Source organism: Chelonia mydas, chromosome 25, assembly GCF_015237465.2.
Source record: "Chelonia mydas isolate rCheMyd1 chromosome 25, rCheMyd1.pri.v2, whole genome shotgun sequence".
In the NCBI taxonomy this organism is placed as follows: Eukaryota; Metazoa; Chordata; order Testudines; family Cheloniidae; genus Chelonia; species Chelonia mydas.
Genome location: NC_057858.1, coordinates 10088123 through 10101634, shown reverse-complemented (window position 1 = coordinate 10101634; position 13512 = coordinate 10088123). Strand labels below are relative to the sequence as shown.

Below are 13512 nucleotides of genomic sequence, written 5' to 3'. Positions count from 1 at the left end.
ATACACTGAAATGTATGTACAATATTTATATCCCAACTGATTTATTTTACAATTATATGGTAAAGATGAGAAAGTCAGCAATCTTTCAGAGTAACAGTGTGCTGTGTCACTTTTGTATTTCTATGTCTGATTTTTGTAAGCACGTAGTTTTTAAGTGGGGTGAAACTTGGAGTATGCCAGACAAATCAGACTCCTGAAAGGGGGACAGTCATCTGGAAAAGTTGAGAGCCACTGGCTTAAGGCCACCTTATCTTTTGCATCCCCGTCCCTCTCCCAAGTGCAGGAGTGGAGTCACTGAGACCCGCATCCAAAGCATGGCTCAGGGAGACTGAGAAATACTCAAGGAGCGCAAATATCTTGAACACAGGGAGCAACGGAGGAGGCTGAACCGGATGGACCAGGTCACCTCTGGCCCCAACACCTACTGACAGCCCCATGAAGCTTGTTTATCCTAGCTCAAGATACTTTAGTAATGTGATGGCTATTCTTCCATGGATCACTGCTATTTCGAGGACCTCCCTTTGCTGCTGATGTGTTGTTTCTCTTGGCCAATTCTGCTGTTTTGTTACATATTTTAAGCCCCCACCTCTCCCCCCATGTCTTTTTGAACAAGAAGGTACATTGTGTACGTTACTGGCCTAGGGCCAGCCCTGCTCCGTGGCTCTACAGGGATTTGCTTTTGATTAGCGCTGAAAGGTTTCTTCTTTTGTGGAAAAAATATGCTGGGATTAGCATGCGGACCGGAGGTGGCATCCCAAGGGCACCAGATTGGCCCTGACGGTGAGCAAATGAAGTCTGCCTTACCACAGAAGTCAGTTCTTCCCCATTAGGCCATATTGACATGTTTCCTGGGGGAAGGAATGCCATTCCCACCTACCCAGCAACGCATGGGATTTGTTTAAGCAATCACGATATTTCAGGAGATTTAAGTTCATGGTTCCATGCTCCATTGAAAGGAGGGGGGCAAATCCTGAGAGGGAGGAAATTGGTCTAGTTTGGATGTACCCAGGCTGAGAGTCCATGTGTCACTTGCAGAAGGTGGCCCACACCCTGTGCAGATGGCCGTCACCAAGCTTCTGCCCCTCGTAAGTCCCACAGGAGGGACGTAGATGATGCACGGAGCTTATGCCGGCCCTCTGCACAGGGTGAATATTGCCCCATAGTGCTTTACCTCTTCCAAAGCCAATCTCACAGTGCCCTTGTGAGTTAGACAAGTGGCCCTTGTACCTCACTTGTATAACGAAAAGTGTGCCTCATTCCAGATCCCATGAATGCTGAAGTGTCTGATGCGATCTGTTTTATGACTTCTTCATAATGTTAGGGCAGGCGCTGCCGTTACAGAGTCTTCCAAGTTCTTAGCGTGCGAGCAAGGTTTTAGTCTTGGAAGAAATGTTTGTGCTGTTTTGATTACACACAGTCCTGAGTGGAAGGAGCTGTGTGGGAGTTTGCTTTCAGCCGTGGGCTCTGGTTAACAGTCAACCCTTGAGGCAGAGTTACTCCCCGGGAACCTGGCCCTGGGGTTGGGCTGAGATGCCTGGAAGAATCTAAGCTGGGCTGGAGATCTCCACAGAAAACATGGGTGGTGCTTTTCTTTGGCGTTGGTACTGAACCCTGGGAGGATGCCATAGGAGGCTCTGTGCAGCCGGAGGGCTCTCTCAGACGAGAGGTAAAAGTACGGCCCGGACCATTTGTGCTCGTTACAGATCCTGCAGGTCTTTTTGCAGCAGAGGGCAAATCTTCCCTCGTGTTGTGTCTTGTCCCTGCAGCCTCTTGATGTCAAAGGCAAAGCGCATGTCAGAACCTCCTCCTTCCTGTTCCTGGTCAGTGCTTGGGATGTTCCCACCTGCACTAGGAGTTCCTGGTTTCCTCCACCTCTGCAAGAGGCTGTGGTGAGTCCCTGATCCCACTCTGGAGTCGTGTGGCACTGTGGGGAACAGGCTCCTACCCCCATCGCTACCCATCCCTGGCAGCAGGTTGTCTCCAGTCTGTTGCTGTTACCCCTGCTCACTGCTGATGGCTGTTTCCCATTCCAATCCTACCCCCGTAGAGCTCACGGAACATCCTGCACTGCTGTGAAATTCTCTCATCCAGGTGAGACGATGAGCCTTGAATCCAGCCGGCTGTCCGCGCCCGGGCAGGCTCGGCCTACGGAGGAGCAGGGATGTGCGCGACAGGACCTGGCATCCTCTCTCCATGCTGAGATCAGCCCCCCTCCCACACGGCCGGCTAATCCTTTCTCCTACCCGCTTGAGAGGCCGGGCACTCGCTGGGAGCCACAGGCAGCTGCCATGAAGATGGACGGCAGCCTGGCTGTCATGGACACTGACGCCTGCTCTTGCTGGAGACAGGGTAGGGGAGCTGGCTGTCTCTGCCCCTTTGTGCCGCCAGGTGCAGCGCGGTCCCTTTGCTTTCTCTCCGCGTGACAGCGTGGGAGCTGCCACTGTTCTCGATTCCCTACTGAAGGCTGGAGCGGATTGGCTGAAGTGAACAGTGCGGAGAGAGGAAAGAACGCCATTGTTGTATCAGGGCCAGGGAACGCATCCAAACCACTTGGGCGCCGGGGATGTGTCTGGCTGAGGGTTACATTGCTCTGGCAGGCTGCAGGAATAGTCTATTTGTAGGCTCTGAAGGCCAGAAGGGACCATTATGACCATCTAATCTGAGCTCCTCTTCGAGCTAGATTCTTACACCATCCCCATCACTGCAGAGTCTGAGCGCCTTCCAGTCATGTCGTAAGCGACGTCAATAATGGGGTTTGTTGTCTCTCTCATCTGCTCCCCAGGGGTGGATTGTGTGTGGGGGGCAGGGTTTTGTTTTGAGAGGCAGGGAAGCTTTTACACACCATCTATCTCCCTTTGTACTATTACACACTCAAAAAAACTACAGTCAGGGAGTGTTATGAAGGTTACAGAGCCAAGCATGCAGAAATCAGGAAACACCAGAATTCAGGCCGCCTTAATTCAGCCCCCCTGTGTGTGCGCTTTATTGGCCACACTTGGAAGGCCCGTCCACTCAACTGGATGACGTTGCTGTGTCGGTTTGGACGCGACCCAGTAACTTTTCCACAATGCAGCTGATCAATTCCAAAGTTTCAGAGAATGAGCAGAATTCTGTTTATTTTGGGGGAAATGAGAAAAACCAAAAGAGGGAAGTGGGGGACACTGGGAGCCCCTTGCATCTGGTTAACAGAGCCACAGTGTCAAACACCTCCGTAATTCCCTGTAGGCCAAAGAACGGGGTCGTGGCAGAAATGGACGCATTCCAGAATAACAGTAGCTCGGACCAGGCCACAGTTGAGCCGTTCTCTGGCCTCTCCCTCACTGCTGCACACCTTCCAATTTCCTCAACAAATGAGACTGGCTCCTGCAGACAACAGCCTCTTTCACAATCCTGTGCCCTGCATCCTGGAGGCCTGCCGGGGGGGAAATATGATTGTTTAATTAAAGACTGTATCATATTACACGCAAGGGGGGCAAACTAAGGTTGCATTGGGTTAATGCTCTATTCTTGTATGACCTTCTTGGGATCTTTAATAAGGGCACGTGGTCACCCCCTTGGTTCTCCATGTCATCCAAACACTGGTTGCTTGTGAAATGGACGACTGCGCAAAAGAGAGCTGGGTGACTGTCGGCTGGGGTGAACAGACTAGCTCCATGGACTTCAACAGAGCTGTGCCATTTACAGCCGCTCGGGATCTGGCCCTGCTGACTTGAGTGGAGCCAGGCTATTGACACCAGTTTGCCCCCGGAAACTTTTTTTCATGTGGTACACACATGAGTCGGGGAGATCCCAGGCTTCGCCGCCAAGTGGTCCCATCCCAGCACTTCGCCCTCCAAGTCCGCACCTCACTCAGCCCCGGCTGGGTTGGAGAGCGAGCCCACCCCGCGCTCACCCCGCTGTGGTGACTCCTGTCCTGCAGGGCTGAGCCTGGCTCCCCACTCTGGGCTCTGCAACTTGGCAAACTGGGTCACAGCGCCACTCAGGTTTGGCTCGTCTGCTCCTCTGGGCGGGCCAAAGCGAAGTGGCGCTGCGACCCCCATGCTCCAGGTTGCAATGCCGCTCGCTTTGGGGGCCCTCTCAAATGGGAAAAAATTGTCCCTCCCCTGCCCCACAGTGCGCCTATTAGACATATGGCTGCAAGTGCCACTGGCCGAGGATCTGGCCCCCAATCTTGTTTCTTTTTCCTCAATTCAATTCACCCCCCTCCTGCCTCTCCCTCTCCCAGACAGCCTGTGGAACTATCCGATGTCTTGGTTGGAAAGATGGCGCGCGTTAGCGGTTTGATATTGGACTTTGCTGAGCATCCTTTTGTGACGTGCTCCAAGACAGATGCTTTGGTAGCTCCGTGGCAGCACTGTTATTAAAGGCTTGACCGTGTGTCCTTCTGCTCTCTGCCTTCCCCAGGCTAGGTGCATGCAAAGCGGGATGCAAATTTGCCTGACACTTTTGCTATTGTAAATGGGTGGCTGATGCTTGGTGCAGGGGAGCTGGAACAATTTGCATAGCGGGGGTGCTGCTAAGAGCCATTGAACCAAACTGTAAACCCTGCATATGATGGAAACGCTTCCAGCCGGGGGGGCAGCAGTACCCCTAGTTCCAGCACCTATGGAATGATCAAAGGAAATATGTAGCATTCTTGAGCAAGGGTGTAGACATGATTTCAGCAGCTTTTAGGCCAGTGGTTCTCAACCAGGGATCTGGGGGCCACAAGCAGGTTTCAGGGGGGCTGCCAAACAAGACCAGTGTTAGACTCTCTGGGGCCCAGGGCGGAAAGTTGAAGCCCCGCAGCATGGGGCTGAAGCCCTGAGCCCTGCCACCTGGGGCTGAAGCAGAAGCCTGAGAAACTTAGCTTCTTGGTGCCCCCTGTGGTTTGGGGCCCCGGGCAATTGCCCTGCTTGCTACCTCTTAACACCAGCCCTGGCTTTTATATGCAGAAAACAAGATGTGGCACAGGGGGGCTGTGGAGTTTTTATAGCATGTCGGGGCGGGGGGCCCCTCAGAAAGAAGAAGGTTGAGAACCCCTGTTACAGGCCATAAACTGCCTCCATTTGGACAAATGCCCTCTTGAAAGTGGTGGGTTCTCAAAGCAGATCCTTGTACTTTGGTTGGAGTAAGCAGTTGCTAGGATTTAACGAGAGCCTCAATGAAGCAAATTCATAAAAAAAGCTTATTGAGGCCTCTCTGAATTCTTCCCAAGGGCCCCACCTAGTGCCCACAAGCGGGTTCTGCATCTAGTAACTTCTGCTCTGTCCACACTGTTTAATAGAGTTGGCTGGACACTTCTCAGTGGAGCAGTTTTCACTCGGAAATGCCATTTTATTGAAATGTTTTGCAATGTGATTTCAAGGAAGTTTTCGAAGAACCAGGTAAAAAATCACTGATTGGAAACAAGCTTTTGACACTTGCAGACCGTCAGCTTCTGAGCAGTGAACAGACTGTTTCAGATCAGCAGGGAGGACGGTTTCAGTGGGCAGTCCTAGAGATGAGTATTTTATAATGTGGACTTTAAAGAGAGAGGAAACTGTGGCACCGATTCCCTATGCTGGAAACCTGTTGCAGGGAGCAGAATATACCCTGTCAGTTTCACCTCCTGTCCCAGTACAGTTTTGGTCCTAGCTTAACTCAACCATGGTAATCGGGGAAACCGACCGGCTTATCTGGTTTTAGGTTTAATAAGGCGTGGTGATTGCATTGGTCAGGGAAAGCACTGAGCATATCCCACCTGTTTTGGGGCTCCAGGCAGCCAGCCACTGCAGGTTCAGCATCCTAGAAACGGGGATGGAGGCTAAACTTAGCCAAGAACAAAGCCCAAGACAGGCACATTCTGGCTCCTCGGGGTCAGAGGACCCCCAGACAAAGTGCGTCTGCATGAGAGAGACCCCAGCTCCCCCCTTTTGAGCTGTCCTGCGTCTCTCCCCAGGAGCGAACAGCCTGAGGCCTGGCCCTGGCAGCAGAGTCCCTACACCGCAGCCCAGCTGTGGCATGCTAAGCCTGCACCCCACAGTGGCCTGTCTTGGAACCCCGTTGAGGGCCTCCTGCACCCTCAACCCCAGCTGCCTGCAGATCGGCCAGGCCCACCCAGGCGATATTGTCTGGAGACTGAATGGAGAGACTAGGCAGCTGCCACTGAACCAGAGCATTGCGGGAAACGGCACGGTCACTGTGGTCACCATTCTCCGGGCAGAGCGGCCCCGTGGGGAGCTGAGCTGTTACCTATCTCACCGGAGCAATCTGTACCTGCTGGGTATGGCTGAATACCAGGCTGGAGGTGGGTGCAGTTCCCTTACCTCCCTGGCTAGGGGAGGAGGTGCACTAGGCTTGACATTCACGAGGACTGGGTAGGGGCCCATCCTGGAAAGCCCGGCGGGTGCTCGGCTCCCATTGGGGGCAGTGGGAGGGAGGGGGGCACTGAGCCCCTGCCAAGCCCATTGGCTCGTGCTGCAGTCGTGGGCTGGGCTGGTTGGATTTTTTCCATCCAAACGTTTTTTCCGCTGATGAGTCGTCCAAAGCAAAATGTTCCGGGGCAATGTCGGGGGCGGGAGAGAGGAATGCTCTGTTCCGGTGCCTCTTCAGGATGCGATGTTTCAATTTGTCATCTCAAAACCACGCTGAGTTTCAAGTTTTCAGTGTTACATTTAAGTTGAAATCAGAGTGAAATGTTTTGATCGATCCAAAACTCGCTTTTTCTGGGATTTCATTAGAGGTGTCAAGTTTTGCTTTCTTTTTGTTCTGTTTTGGGATGGGGGTGGGGCGGGAATGGAAGCCACGGAGCTTCTCATGAAACGGAAAATCCAGTTTGCGCCCAGCTCTGAGGGTGCTCTGGGATCAGCACCCTGCAGTCAGCACCGTCCCCTCCAGCACTGAACTCTGGTTCTATTGGCTGTTTCTCTTCTCGTTCTGAAGTCCCACCAACAAATCTGCAGGTGAAACATTGCGTCAGCTTCTGGGGCGGGAACATCACCTGCTACTGGGACCCCGGGCCAGAGACCTACCTTCCAACCACCTACACCCTCCACGTCACCGAGTGAGTTCTCCACCTGGCCGTAAGCGTGAGGGGGCAGGGGAGGGAGCGGGAGAGGATTGACATCCCAACACCTGACGATTAAAAGGGACTGTCCCTATAGATGTAGCTATTGATTTTCTCCCTCCTCCCCCCGATGTCCCTGCTTAGAGCTGTCCAATGCTGGCAGGTGCGAGGGTGGGGTTTGATCTCTGCTACTCGTGTTCCTAGACCCGGCAGCTGCTAACCTGGGCTCTCTCCCTCTCAGAGAAGCAGGCCGCTGCCTCTGGAAGTTCAGAGACGCCGGGACGTGCGTCTCCAGCCGGGAGAGCCGTTCCTGCACCATCCCTGTGGAGAACCTCTTTGCCTCTTTCCAAGTCAGGCTAACGGCCGTGAATCTGCTGGGCCAGGCCAGTGCCACAGACAAGTGCCTGCATGGGATGAGCGTTGGTAAGACCCGCTCGCCAGGGGAGGGGAATAGCGGCCCTGACACAAACCGAGCCCGGGCAGGTGTGTCTGCTGGACTAGGGCCACAGGTGGGGGCGTTCTCAGGTCCGACTGGGTTCCAAGCTCGTCGGGCCAGCCAAACTGAGCTCGCCCAGCTTTGCCCAAGTGGATTTCTGGGCTGAGCTGGAGGTATCACGAGACTGACCTTCCCTGCGACGTGGCCGGGTGGATCGCACTGGGCTCTCCTTCAGAAGATCCGGGAGCTAGTCCTGGCTCTTCCCCTGACTCTCCATGTGCCACTAGGCCTGTTGCCTCCCGCTCTGTGCTTCTGAGAGGGGGCTGAGTGCGGCTGCTTGTCTCTGGGCGTTGCGGGAGGGGCGTGCAGAAATGCCGCCCACGCTTGTGGCTTTCCTTTCCCAGTGAAGCTGAGCCCCCCCGAGGTCAGTGCCACGGCGAACAGGAGCGACTGCTTCCACGTGGCGTGGCGGCAGCCCAACGAGGAGCTGCTGCGTGTGACGGACGCGCGGTATGAGATCCGGTACCGTGAGATGGACGGGGCATCCTGGACGCAGGTGGGTGGCTGTTGGTGGGAGGAGTTAGTAACAGGACTGACACCTGCTTCATAGGTGTATCCCCCCCCCGCCCCCCTTCTGGGGATGTGGAGGGTGTTAGGGATGCTGGCTGGCTTTGCCGTCTCTCTCTCCATCCTAACCACGCAGTTACGCAGTTATCTGTTCGTCCATCTAATCTATGCACCTGGCCCAGAGCTCTTGGGCACGCGTTTGACACTTCCTGAGAACAGATCCATATGCTTGAAGCAGTTGGCCCAATGGCCAAAACGTGACCTCTTTAGTTCTACCCCATACCCCTAGTGAAGGTCCCCCCCACTGCACCTTCTGCTCAGCTCTCCCCACCCCGAAGAAACCTGGCTCATCCTCTGCTCTCCATCAGCAGCGGAGCAAGGCTAATGTACACAAGCGAAAGGGCTGGCCCAGAAGTCTCAGGCTCAGTAAGTCTGGGCTCGGAGAGATCAAGAGAGGGGAGGCAAGTTCCAAAGGCAAGGAGACCCTCGCTGAAATACCCCTGCATTTCGCCACCTCCTGCTTAAGCTGGGGGGGCTAGTGTAACTCACTGGTGCTTGTGTCACAAATCCCAGCCCCATGGCTGACCCACAGAGGGATGAGCCTGTTACAGGCCTGCTTAGGGAGGCTTGACTCTTTAGCTCAAGCTGTAGCAGCTCCTCCATTTAGCTCTGGAGGTCCCTGGTTCAGTCCCCAATGTGTCAGACAGGATGGCGGCCGTCACATTGGCTCGGGTCCCTCTGCTTCTCTCAAGTGTCCTGTGAGAACAGAGCTGGTTTCTGCTGAACCCAGTTCCTGTGTCAGGGGGAAGCAGTCCCCCGTCATGCCCCTTGGCTGGGGTTACTGGGGAGGAGAGAGCCCAGCTTGAAGAGCCTCTAGCTGGTTTAGGCTGAGGTGGAGAGTCCCTGAGCCGCCCGCTCTGCACAGCAAATCGGTGCTTTAGGGCAGAATCGGGGCGAGCTGCCAAGACAAGAGCTAAAAGGGACCCCGTCCCGCCCCCCATGAAGGTGGATGTTACAGCCGCGGAGGACGTGCCCGCGTCGAAGGACATCTGTGGCGTCTCGCCGTTCACCAACTACTCCATCCAGGTGCGAGCGCTATACCAGAGCGACGCCTCCCGCTGGAGCGACGGGGACCCCTCCTGGAGCGCCTGGAGCCACAAGAGATTTGTGAAGACTCTGCCTGCGGGTAGGGAGCCATGCTCACCTCTCCAGCCCCCTCCTGCCTTCACCCCAAGGCTGCTGCCCACCCTGCCATGGCAGGTCCTGTCCTCCTTCTCCCTCCTGTCTCCAGTAGACCGGCCATGAGCTGGGGAAGCATGGACAGGGAGGGAGACAGAACAGGATGGCAGGACCATCCACCACACCCACCTCAGACCCAAATTTCAGGAGCAGCAGCCCCACTCTGCCCTGAGGTCTCTCCCATGGGCCTCCTCCTCGTCCCGTGTGCACGTGCATAAATGTGAGTAACCCTGATTGTGCCAGCACTTAGCTAACACGCCCAAACCATCTGCCTGCTGTCACCCCAATCTCTCCCGGCTTGTATGTTGCCCCTCTTCCCGCCACCCTGTGGGTACCATCGACCGTCCGCTCCTCCAGGCAGGGAGTGTGTGTCTCTGTGGGGCTGTGCAGGTCCAAGCTGAGTGTTCCTGTAATACAAATGATATTCACCGCGAAGGGTTAAACAAACTCCTCTGTCACTGATGGCTGTGAGAGTAGCAGCAGTGGGTCTGGAACGGTCTCCCCCAGGTAGCAGCACAGAGCAATCGACACCCTCTTGTGCCGGGCTGGATCACAGAAACCCCCTGGGAGCTGCCACCTGATGTGCCAAGCTTTCTGCTCCTGCTTTCCTGCCCTGCCAGCTTAGGACTCCAGCACCCTGCCTGGTCTGAGCCAGACCCGCTAGCCTGCTGCAAACCCAGACCCAGGTCTGAACCACGTCCCCTGACAGCTGTAGGCTTAACTGAAAGCAGCTTACAGAAGTGTTCCCATCTTTAACACTCAGATGCCCAACCCCCAATGGGGTCCAAACCCCAAATAAATCTGTTTTACCCTGTATAAAGCTTATACAAGGTAAACTCATAAATTGTTCACCATCTATAACACTGACAGAGAGATATGTACAGCTGTTTGCCGCTCCCCCCCGCCCAAGTATTAATACATACTCTGGGTTAATTAATAAGTAAAAAGTGATTGTATTAAATACAGAAAGTAGGATTTAAGTGGTTCCAAGTAGTAACAGACAGAACAAAGTGAATTACCAAGCAAAATAAAATAAAACCCACAAATCTATGCTAATACAGTAAAAAGCTGAATACAGATAAAATCTCACCCTCAGAGATGTTTCAATAAGTTTCTTTACAGCCTGGACGCCTTCCTAGTCTGGGCACCATCCTTTCCCCTGGTACAGTCCTTGTTCCAGCTCAGGTGGGAGCGAGGGGATTCCTCATGAGGGCTCCCCCCTTGTTCTGTTCCACCCACTGATATCTCTTTTGCATAAGGCAGGAATCCTTTGTCCCTCTGGGTTCCCACCTCTCCTTCTCAGTGGAAAAGCACCAGGTTAAAGATGGGTTCCAGTTCAGGTGACATGATCACAGGTCACTGTGAGACCCCAAGCCTTCATTCCTCCCGGCCTGACGCACAGGAAGGCCTGCCTGCAAACGGAGCCATCCACCGTCAATTGTCCTGGCTGATGGGAGCCAGCAAGATTCCAAACCACCATGAATGGTTCACACTTTGCATAACTACAGTAGGTCCTCAGAGTTATATTTCTAGTTTCAGATACAAGAGTGATACATTTATACAAATAGGATGACCACACTCAGTAGATTATAAGCTTTGTAATGATACCTTACAAGAGACCTTTTGCATGAAGCATATTTTAGTTACATTATATTCACACTCTATATATAGAGTGCGTCACACCTCTGATATCAGCTCCCTCCCTGCAGGACCCTCTCTCAATGACTTCATTTCTCTCCTTTGCATCTCCCTCATTGCCCTTGCCTGCCCACGGCCACCTCCTAGCCCCGTCCAGAGGGCCGGCTCTTTGGAGGCGAATAGCCACGCCCGACTCTGACGAGAGGAATGAGATCATTCTGATGTGGAAGGTAAGGGGCCAAGCAAGGATCCAGCGCAGACACACCACCTGGGAAGGGGTTGGGATAAAGAGTTGGGTTATAGTCCTGCATTGCACGTGTCATGGGTGACTCCAGGCCTGACTCCATGTGGTTGCCCCTGCAGCAGTTAATGATCAAAAAAAAAAACATGAAGTACAATTAACAAGAGCTATCTGCCGCAGGGTCCCTGACTGAGAATCCCCAGCTTTTAGGGCTCGGTCTAAGGCTTAATTCTGCTGGCAAAGCCATATTGACATCAATGGGCCTGACTTCTCCTCTCACTTGTTTCACTCTGATTTTTAGCAGAGCTGCTCCTGATTCATGCCGGCATGAGCTATTCATGCCAGACATGAGTAGCATCAGAACCAGGGACAAGCCCCAAGGGATAGACAAAGTTCTGCAAATATGACCAGGCCAGCCCCAAGAGAGATTGGATGATCCAGGGCACATTGGGCCTTTGCATTCCCAGATCGTTACTTGTTTGCCTGGGAAGGGTTGGGAAAGGATTTAGGAGCTGGGCTGTATGTGGGTTTGTGTCCCTGCTAGGGCTGGGTGGAAAACAAGAATTCCGGTTTTTGGTAAAACAAAAAAAAAAAAATTTGAGGGTTTGAAATTTGTTTTCATTCCACATCAGGACTAAGCCACGACCTTTTGAAACTTTTCATGAGAGACCCCCACCCATGATAGCCCCTGCTCTGCCTGAGTTAGGACGTGGGTCACACCTCCCAGGTGAGGGCCCTAACCAATTAGCTATTCTGGAGCGGGCACCCAACAACCCCGTTGGTGAGGGGGACCAGGCACTTGTTACCTAGAGACGGCTCATAGGGCAACTCTCCCTGCCCCTAGTGGAAGCTCTAACAACCAGTCCATTGACTAGTCATTCGCATTCTCTCTCTCTCTCTGGTTTTGACTGAAGGGTTCGTTGAACCATCCCACTGAAAAGTTTCGGTTTCAACAAATTGACATTTTCCGACTGGAGGAAAAAAGTTTCAGCAGCTATTTCTCCACCAGCAGCAGCCCCAGCCTGGACACGTTGCTATCTCCTGTCTCTTCAAGCATTATGCAAACAGGCACATTGGTGACACAGTACTGAAGCAGCATGGTGTGTAACTGCGGGGGTGTCGACACTGCACACTAAGCCTGCATCTCTCTGTCACCCAAGCGTGTGGACTTCAGTGTCCACGCTGCGTTGTAAACCTGGCTTTACGGTTACTGGACCCAGGTCTCACAGCTGTGCTTAACCTGTCCACGCTCCACTGTGCAGCCCTTCTGACTCAGGTCAGTGGGTTGAGCCGTGTGTCCACACTGCAAAATGACAGGGCTTGAACCTGAGTGACAGCAGGACTTGTGCTCTCACCCAACCTGTCCCCAGCAGGGTTCTAGGACCCAGATCCTGAGTTGCTTGTGGACTCGAGTCAGACTGATTTTGTGTGTGAACAAAGGGGAGCTCGGGCTCAAACCTGAGTCAGACTGTGGGCTTAGTGGGCAGTGTAGACGTACTGAGGGGGGCCATTGCCCTGAGGCAGACTGCTCCATAGGAACAGGGACATCAGCATAGCTGATTCTCTCTCTGAGTCACTCGGACTTTCCATCTCCTCCTCAATCACACTTTCTATTGGCCTGTCTTGGTCCCTTGTTCTCTCCTGAACTTGCTCACATTCTCTCACTCACACTTTCTGGTTCTCTCTCTTTAACACTCACCTGTTCTTTCTCTCCTATGTTTTCTGTGTATTCGATGCTTAGATTCCAAGGCCAGCAGGGACCGTTGTGATCACCTAGTCTGACCTCCTGCATGGCCCAGGCCACAGAACTACCCCCAAATAATTCCTGTTTGAACTAGAGCCCATCTTTTTTTTTTTTTTTTTTTTTTAAATCCACCTTTGATTTAAAAATTGTCACTGATGGAGAATGCCCCATGACCCTTGGTAATTGTTCCAGTGCTTAATTAACCTCACTGTTAAAAATTTACACCTTATGTTCAGTCTGAATCTGTCCAGTTTCAACTTGGAGCCATTGGATCTGGTTACACTTGTGTCTGCAAGACTGATAATGGGCTCTGTTCCCCGTGTAGATATTTATAGCCTGTGATCAAGTCACCCCTTTATCTTCTCTTTGTTAAGCTAACTAGATACTCAAGGAGCTCCATCGCTATCAGGCAGGTTTTCTAATCCTTTAATCATTCTTGTGCTTCTTCGCTGAACCCGCTTGGATTTATCATTATCCTTCTTCAATTGTGGACTCTGGAATTGGACACACTGTTCCTGCAGCAGTCACACCAGTGCCAATACAGAGGTAAATCTGCCTCCCTGCTCCTATTCGAGGTTCCCCTGTTTATGCATCCAAGGGTCTCATTAGCCCTTTTGGGC

The 13512-nt window shown here is 53.0% G+C and overlaps 1 protein-coding gene across 6 annotated transcripts in view; it reads left to right on the top strand.

Moving 5' to 3' along the window:
* LOC114022447 (granulocyte colony-stimulating factor receptor) overlaps positions 1 to 13512 on the top strand; it is a 30253-nt gene that overhangs the window by 6623 nt on the left and 10118 nt on the right. For all 6 annotated transcript variants that reach the window (XM_043535872.1, XM_043535874.1, XM_043535870.1 and 3 more), the window contains exons 4-9: positions 5921 to 6268; positions 6904 to 7024; positions 7269 to 7450; positions 7868 to 8019; positions 9036 to 9216; positions 11055 to 11137. In XM_043535872.1, coding sequence (XP_043391807.1) covers positions 5921 to 6268; positions 6904 to 7024; positions 7269 to 7450; positions 7868 to 8019; positions 9036 to 9216; positions 11055 to 11137 — 1067 coding nt within the window. The remainder of the gene's footprint in view (positions 1 to 5920; positions 6269 to 6903; positions 7025 to 7268; positions 7451 to 7867; positions 8020 to 9035; positions 9217 to 11054; positions 11138 to 13512) is intronic.